Source organism: Sinocyclocheilus rhinocerous, unplaced genomic scaffold (assembly GCF_001515625.1).
Source record: "Sinocyclocheilus rhinocerous isolate Xijiao unplaced genomic scaffold, SAMN03320098_v1.1 scaffold43, whole genome shotgun sequence".
NCBI lineage: Eukaryota > Metazoa > Chordata > Actinopteri > Cypriniformes > Cyprinidae > Sinocyclocheilus > Sinocyclocheilus rhinocerous.
In genome coordinates, this window is record NW_015628370.1 from 1192699 (window position 1) to 1200671 (window position 7973).

General features: G+C 37.6%; 1 protein-coding gene across 1 annotated transcript in view; it reads left to right on the plus strand.

Annotated features, from left to right (window-relative positions):
- The first annotated feature begins 2928 nt into the window (after positions 1-2928).
- Positions 2929-7973, plus strand: part of tbxta (T-box transcription factor Ta) — a 5577-nt gene continuing 532 nt past the window's right edge. Inside the window, exons 1-8 of the mRNA XM_016549395.1 lie at positions 2929-3133; positions 3422-3686; positions 3846-3980; positions 4068-4129; positions 4248-4309; positions 4381-4554; positions 4885-5008; positions 5087-5232. Coding sequence (XP_016404881.1) covers positions 2949-3133; positions 3422-3686; positions 3846-3980; positions 4068-4129; positions 4248-4309; positions 4381-4554; positions 4885-5008; positions 5087-5232 — 1153 coding nt within the window. The 5' untranslated portion in view covers positions 2929-2948. The remainder of the gene's footprint in view (positions 3134-3421; positions 3687-3845; positions 3981-4067; positions 4130-4247; positions 4310-4380; positions 4555-4884; positions 5009-5086; positions 5233-7973) is intronic.

Here is a 7973-nt window from a genome sequence, read left to right on the forward strand (position 1 = left end):
ACTTTTTATTTAAGCTAAGAGCATTTCACATTTTAATTTAGTTTCACTTGATGCACTAAAATAACAAAAACTTTAATAAAAATTAATAAAAACTCTAGACATATCTAAAATAAACAAAAATTACTAAACATGACAACTAAAATTAAAATTAAAATGGAAAAAATATAATATTAAATAATTTTTATATTTAATAAAAATTATAATGATACTAAAATAACATTGAATTAAATTTAACATGGTTTATGCAATTACTGTCATGTCAAGAAAATAGCTCAAAAAAAAAAAAAAGATTTTTTAAAAGTAATTTACTGTATAATGATCATGAGAGAAATGAAATGGTTAACAATTATAACATTCAGGCTAACATATGATTAAGTAACATACATAATCAACATAATAATCAACCTACCATCCAACTAACTAACTAACACTCAATTTTGGAGCTATCAAATTATTTAAAAAAAAAATTAATTTACATGATGGACAGATACAAAAAAAGTGACAAAATTAGTAAAAAAAAAAAAAAAGTAAAAAGTAGTGTTTACTGTATTATATTAACTGTATGTAAAATTGTATGTATATAGTGTATAAAATGTAAACTAATAAATCAAAAGCTTGGAATTTATTTAAAAAGAAATTAATACTTTATTAAACTGAATCAAAAAGTGACAGTAAAGGCATTTATAATATTTTCAAATTTTTATAAAGATTTCTAATTCAAATAAATGTGTGTGTGTGTGTGTGTGTGTGTGTGTGTGTGTGTCTTGTCTCTTTTATTTTCCAAGCACTGACTCATCCGCCTGCCCTGTTTACTGATTTAGGCCGGAGAGGAGAAGTGTGGAAAATATGCATCTTCTCTTATAAGTGTCCTTTTGTGGAGCACCAGGCCTCTGTAATATTTCTCACTGAGGTGAGAGGCTCCTTATGCCAGAGAGAGACAGCATCTCTTAACCCCTCCAGCACTGAACACACACACACACACACACACTCAGTCAGCACACATGCAAAACACAGAGAAAATAACAAACACATCTAAATGAACTATTCAGGTGTACTCTATTCAAATCAAATAATAAACTGCTTTACATCAATGAAAGGAGTTGTTAAGGGTCAGATCAGATACATTCACTTAATATTGTGTGTTTCTTTTCAGCTGAAAGAAGAAATCCATTTTAAATCTGCAATGTGTTTAACAAAATGTTAGCTTTTACTTCTAAATGAGTTCATAATATCTTAGTCTGTAATTCTAAGCCCAAACATATTAGTCATGGGTTGTGAATATCAGAGGCTGAGCGAGCTGGTCATTTTCTCACTTATATCAGAGGAAACTAAGTATGGTGTGTGTGTGTGTGTGTGTGTGTGTGTGTGTGTGTGTAACAGAAGTTCAGGAGTGTGAGTTGATGTGTCTGAAGACAGGCTGTTTGTTGCTCTGTAAATCGGCTGAATCTGAGCAGAAAGGTGTGAGGGCCCTTCACAGTTACGGCCCCTGAGAAGTGCAGACTATATCAGCATCCTCTGTCATCAACTCCAAGTGCAGCAGAACGATTCACAGAGCCCTCGTAAAACTTACATCAGTGTTCACCATACTGGATCAAATATGAATCAAATAAAAACAAAAAACTGTAAAATGTCAGATAGTACAAGCAAGGTGGTGTTTAAAACTCTTGATCTTAAGTAACCACCACAGTTTTCCCTAAAAATGTGGTGAATAAAGATTTGTGCAAGATTTGTATTTGAATTTTAGATGCCTTTTTTATGGCAGTTCACTGTAATGCCCATGTGGCATTGCATATAATTATTTTTTTCCGTATAGAATATTCCATAATATTCCATGTCGTATACACTTATAATATCAGGTAACCTAATATAAACCATAGGCTACGACATTTATTGACCGTGATATTCAACACTTTAAAATCAAATCGAAGAAAAATAATAATAATTAAATATTTAAAAAAAAAAATTTTTTAAAGCAACAACAGGCCTATTTCTACAATTATGTTTACAATAATAATAATAAAAAAGATAAGACGTAGAATATTTCATTTGTAGATAAATATGGCTGTTTATTATTTAAAACACTGAGTTCCAAGCTGTAGCCTATATTTAGGCTGCGCGGGTTAAAAAGCACAGTTTAAATATCACCGATCTCTCCTCTGGCTGGACTGAGTCATGCTGGATTAAGCAAATTCACACATCTCGCCTTCAGGCCATCCACACTTCAGTCGAGCTCTGGCGCATCCTAATGGGCCGTCCCAGTAAACACCAGCTTTCTCACATGTGTATCTGGGACAAACAAAAGATTAGCATTATTCGCAAATATACAACTGAGTTCAAAGGCAGCGCGGAGCAGACACTGTCTCTCTCCCTTCTTTTGTTTCAAAGACGAGTTCCCGAATCGGAAAACAAGTTTGGATTAGGCTACTATCCTGCCACGCATATCCAAACCCCACGCTCCTGGAAAATGCGAAATCATGACAATAATAACGCAAATATGTAAAAATATAAGAAATGTATTTAAACTAGCCTATTCCCAATAAATGAGAACAATTTCTACGAAAATTTCAAAAACAGAGCAAATTAATGAATTATTACATTTGTGCTTATACTTTGTTCATAATGTAATTTTCCTCTTTTTACTTAATTATTTGCCTGTATCTTAAACGTTTTCATTGACTATAGACTTTCAAACACTTCAACACTTTGTAATGGGCCTCTATGTAAGTCAAAAATACTTTCCGTTTTGTGGCGACAAATTATCGGGCGCTATTAGGGCTCGATGGGCCTGGTCTCGCCTTCGGGTCACGCCCCGTAACAGCAGGAGCTCAGTATCGGGCCTTTAAAAAGGCTCCGGGCGCGTTAAAAAAGCGCAGATTGAGACGCGCTGTCAAAGCATCGCAACCCCACGGGATTTAGTGCTTTCGGATTTATCTCAATTGATCGGAAATATGTCTTCCTCGAGTCCCGACCAGCGCCTGGAGCACCTCCTGAGCGCCGTGAAGAGCGAGTTTCAGGAGGGCAGCGAGAAAGGCGACGCGTTCGAGCGGGATATTAAACTTTCCCTAGAAGACGCGGAGCTATGGAGTAAATTTAAAGAGCTCACTAATGAAATGATAGTCACTAAGACTGGAAGGTAAATTGAGATTTGACGACAGATGCACTAAAACACTTCCTTTTAATTAAAGAAAATATTTTAGCATTTTTTTTTTTTTCATTAATGCTCCTAATCTAACATAAAAAAAAAAATCATGAAGAGAGTCAGTGAAATTCCGATAGACTTTAGTCAGTCATCGCTAAAGTCGCTGTGGTTGCGATCATTTATTAGCGGTCTAGTTTTGTCGCGTCGATAATTATTCCCGTCGAGTTCATTCATGTGAATTCTGTTAAAATGTCTTTGACCAATCTTTGTCTCCTCTTCTAGGCGAATGTTTCCCGTGCTCAAAGCCAGTGTCACCGGTCTGGACCCCAATGCAATGTACTCGGTCCTGCTGGACTTTGTAGCGGCCGATAATAATCGGTGGAAATATGTGAACGGTGAATGGGTGCCGGGCGGGAAACCCGAGCCTCAGAGCCCGAGCTGCGTCTACATCCATCCAGACTCACCCAACTTCGGCGCGCACTGGATGAAAGCGCCCATCTCCTTCAGCAAAGTCAAACTCTCCAATAAACTCAATGGAGGCGGACAGGTAATGAAACTCTTTAGTTCTCAACCATTAAATAAATAATTAAAAACGTATACAGTTTGTGTTAGTAGTTGAAATGCTTGATTTAATTATTTAAAATATTAAATTATTTTCCGTAGATAGCTTATGAAATAATTTTTTTTTATTTTTCTTCTTTTTTAGATTATGTTGAACTCCTTGCACAAATACGAGCCCAGGATTCACATAGTGAAAGTCGGTGGGATCCAGAAAATGATCAGCAGTCAGTCTTTTCCCGACACTCAGTTCATTGCAGTCACGGCTTATCAGAATGAAGAGGTGAGTGTTTGTTGAATAAAGCCTGAGATGCATCCTCAGCCTTTTAAAATGTTGCATGAAGAACATTTTCCTCGAATTCATTTTCAGATCACAGCTCTGAAGATCAAGCACAACCCATTTGCCAAAGCATTCCTGGACGCCAAAGAAAGGTACAATAAAAAATACAATCACTAGACATAATTTCTCTGTAAAAGCCATTCAGTAAGATTGTATTATGTACTTATTAACATTATTGCAACTGGACATTATTTGCTGTCACGTCAACAGAAGTGATCACAAGGATGTCCCAGACCACAGCACTGACAACCAGCAATCTGGATACTCACAACGTAAGTAAACTTCACGAACAATTAAAACATTGTTTTACAGCACATTTAACACGCATGTCTTCCTCCAACAGTTGGTGGCTGGTTCCTGCCCAGTAACGGCCCTATGGGCCCCAGCAGCAGCCCTCCTCAGTTCAATGGGGCCCCCGTTCACTCCTCTGGCTCGTACTGCGAGAGATACTCCAGCCTGAGGAACCACAGAGCTGCTCCGTATCCCAGCCATTACCCCCACCGCAGCACGACCAGCAGTAAGAGCAAATGAACTCTGATACATGTGCCAGTCCATTATGCACCCCTACAAATAAAGCTTCTTCATTGCCATCGATAGTTCCATGAAGAACCTCAAACATCCATGGAATCTTTCCATTCCACAAAAGGTTCTTTGGATTTTTAGAATGTTCTTCACACTGAGAAAAATCACTGAACGGTTCATTGAGGACCCAAAATGGTTCAAAATCACTGTGAAAACCCCCTTTTTTAACCTAATTTCTAAGAGTGTAGTTTCTGACCAGAATGGTTTTTATTGTATATGTTGATCCATTGCTTTCCATTGATCTAGTTCTTGTGTTTTCTTGTAGATAACTACATGGACAACTCTTCCGGAAGTCTTGCTTCTCACGACAGCTGGTCGGCCCTGCAGATACCCAACTCCAGTGGCATGGGCACCCTGGCCCACACCACCAACACTACCTCCAACACCAGGTCAGTGCTTCCTACATCTAAACAAAGACATGTTTAATAGTAGATTCACTGGCTAACCGGGCGGTTTCTGCGTTCCAGCCAGTACCCAAGCTTGTGGTCGGTCGCGGGGACGAGCCTCACCCCCTCGGGCTCAGCGTCGGGGTCCATCACGGGCGGCCTGACGTCTCAGTTCCTGCGCGGTTCCTCGGTGTCCTACTCGGGGCTGACCTCCTCTTTGCTGTTTAGTTTGAAAAGTGACCCTGTAGTTTTGTCTGCAATCCGTCCTATAGAGAAATCATTTGTACATATCTATCTATTTGTATTTGTTGGACTCTCGGTGAGTTTTATTTATGTCATTTTAATAATAAATTAAAGTTTTTTTTTCTGTCAAACTTTTGTCAGTAGTGTTTACTTCCCTTGCATTTTTCTTAAATGCTTATCATATTATTTACATTTGGTTTGTTCAAATGACTTTGTATACAAATCTTGAAAGAACAACAACAACAAAATAGCACAATTACACTCTAAAAAAATGCTGGGTTAAATACAATAATAACAGTCATTTTAAGAAGATGCATGTGAATAAAACGTAATTAACAGTTCACTGAAGTTCTTCTATAAACAACCCAAAGGAATAAAAATTATTACAATTCTTAATTATTAAAATCTAACAGAAAAACAGGAGAAAAATTTTTATAAAAATGACTTAACTGTTAATTGGTTTCAATGGTTATTTCCTATGAAACATTTCAGTATTAATAGCAGGTTTTAAATATTTGCTTGTTCAAAATACATTTTAGCATTTATTCTGTCTAAATTAGGCATTATACGTTAACAGTCTGATAACATACAAGCTTTTTCAGGTCTTTCTTTACAAAAATATGTTTAGCCACTTCAGTTCTTCTTACAGTTCTATTACTTCATGTTTATAGTTACACATCTTGATGAAATATTAATTTGAGTGGTGCATAATCAGTCGTGCGGTTTCAGTAAATTGGACAGCAGGTGGAAGATGATCATGAATCCAGATAAAGCGTGTGAGTTGGGTGAATGCTGTAATAGAGAGATAGAGATTCACAGCATGCGATGAGCTTCAGTCTCTCACAGCGCTTCGTTACAATCTGCAGATCTGTGTGACACATGGTCAACATATCTCAAAAAAAAAAAAAAAAGCAACTGATCCCGACACCAGTGAGAAAACTGAAATGACAAAGCTTAATTCCTCATTTATAAAACTGGTATAAAAATAAAGTAAACAACGTTTTTTTTTTATTGTAAAAATGCAGAACGTTTTCTTTAAGGGGTAGGTTTAGGTGTAGGGTGATAGAAAATACAGTTTGTACAGTATAAAAACCATTACGCCTATGGAGAGTCCCCATTTAGATAGCTAAGTAAACATGTGATGTGTGTGTGTGTGTGTGTGTGCACCTGAGCTCACTTTTGGGTACAAATCTGTCCCCAAAATATGGTTAAGTAGGTATACACACACACACACACACGTGGCAGCCTGCCTGTGTTGATCCCCATTCATAATAGCTTCACTGGGTCTTTACCTCTGTCTTCCTGGCAAGTGTGTCTTCTAAATACGCTCTAGAGAGTGTGTTCGGCACACAGGCGATGAGAGGAAGGCCTGCAGGACCCCTCACTGTGAGGACAAATGAGAGGCCTGCGCTCTGAAGTGTGCTGTTTGGTGCTGCTTTACTCATATGGAGCTCATCGGTCCGCAGTCTGCTTGTTAACACTGCTAACATCACACGTGTCTGAAAAGATGCTATTGAGAATTACGTGTTTATGATACATTAGTCATTCTCCCAGACTGATTATGTGCTCTGTATTTATGTAGTTATTCTTTCTATGTAGTTGTTTCAATCCCTTTGTAACATTGCCCATGCTAAAATACATTTTAGCATGCTTTTACAGAAATAATACACTTCAAATAATTAAAGCTTTAGCAAATTTGCTTTTTCAGTTAGCATTTTTTTGGCCACTTAAATAGGACTTAAGCACATGTTCATTTTAATCAGGTACTTTACATGTGCTTTAAGTTAGTCAGCAAATCAAAATGAAGTGTACTTCTTTAAAACACACACACAAAAAAGATTATTAATACATAATGATTTGAAATGTACAGTACTTTAAGGTAAAACATTTCATTTGACATTATTATAAAATGCTCTTTTTAAAAGAGAGGGTTGCGAGAAAAAAGCCACTCCTCAAGAAAGGCCACATGCAGTCACGACTGAGCTTTGCCAAAACACACATATTAAAAGGGATAGTTCACCCAAAAATGAAAATTCTGTCATTAATTACTCACCCTCATGTCGTTCCAAACCCGTAAGACCTTCGTTCATCTTTGGAACACAAATTAAGATATTTTTGATGGAATCTGAGAGCTGTCTGACCCTCCCATAGACAGCAAGGTAACTACCACGTTCAAGGTCCAGAAACATAGCAAGGAGATCGGTAAAATAATCCATGTGACATCAGGGGTTTTCTGTCCCCCTCACTTCTGAAATGATGGCTACGCCCCTGAGGGTGAGTAATTAATGACAGCATTTTCATTTTTGGGTGAACTATCCCTTTAAGGATTCTGAGGCAGATGAGACTAAAATTGAATTATTTGGCCCCAACATCAAACAATATGTCTGACAGAAATCTAGTACAGCTCAGCATCCAAATAACAGCATTCCTACAGTAAAGCATGGAGCTGGAGATGTCCTGTTATGGGCTGTTTCTCTGTAGCAGGGACTGGAGCTCTGAACGAAAACAACGTATCCATGTGACGCAGCTGATACAGAACAGCACACGCTGTTTACATCCAGCTGATATTCTCCAAAATGGCGCTACAGGGTGATGCGGAGTCCACAAACACTCACCATCAAATTAACGGAACTTAAGTTCTGCAAAGAAGAGCGGGCAAATATTGCAGAGTTAGTAGAGACAAATCCCAACAGACTAAAGGCTGTAATTAAAGCAAAAGATGCTT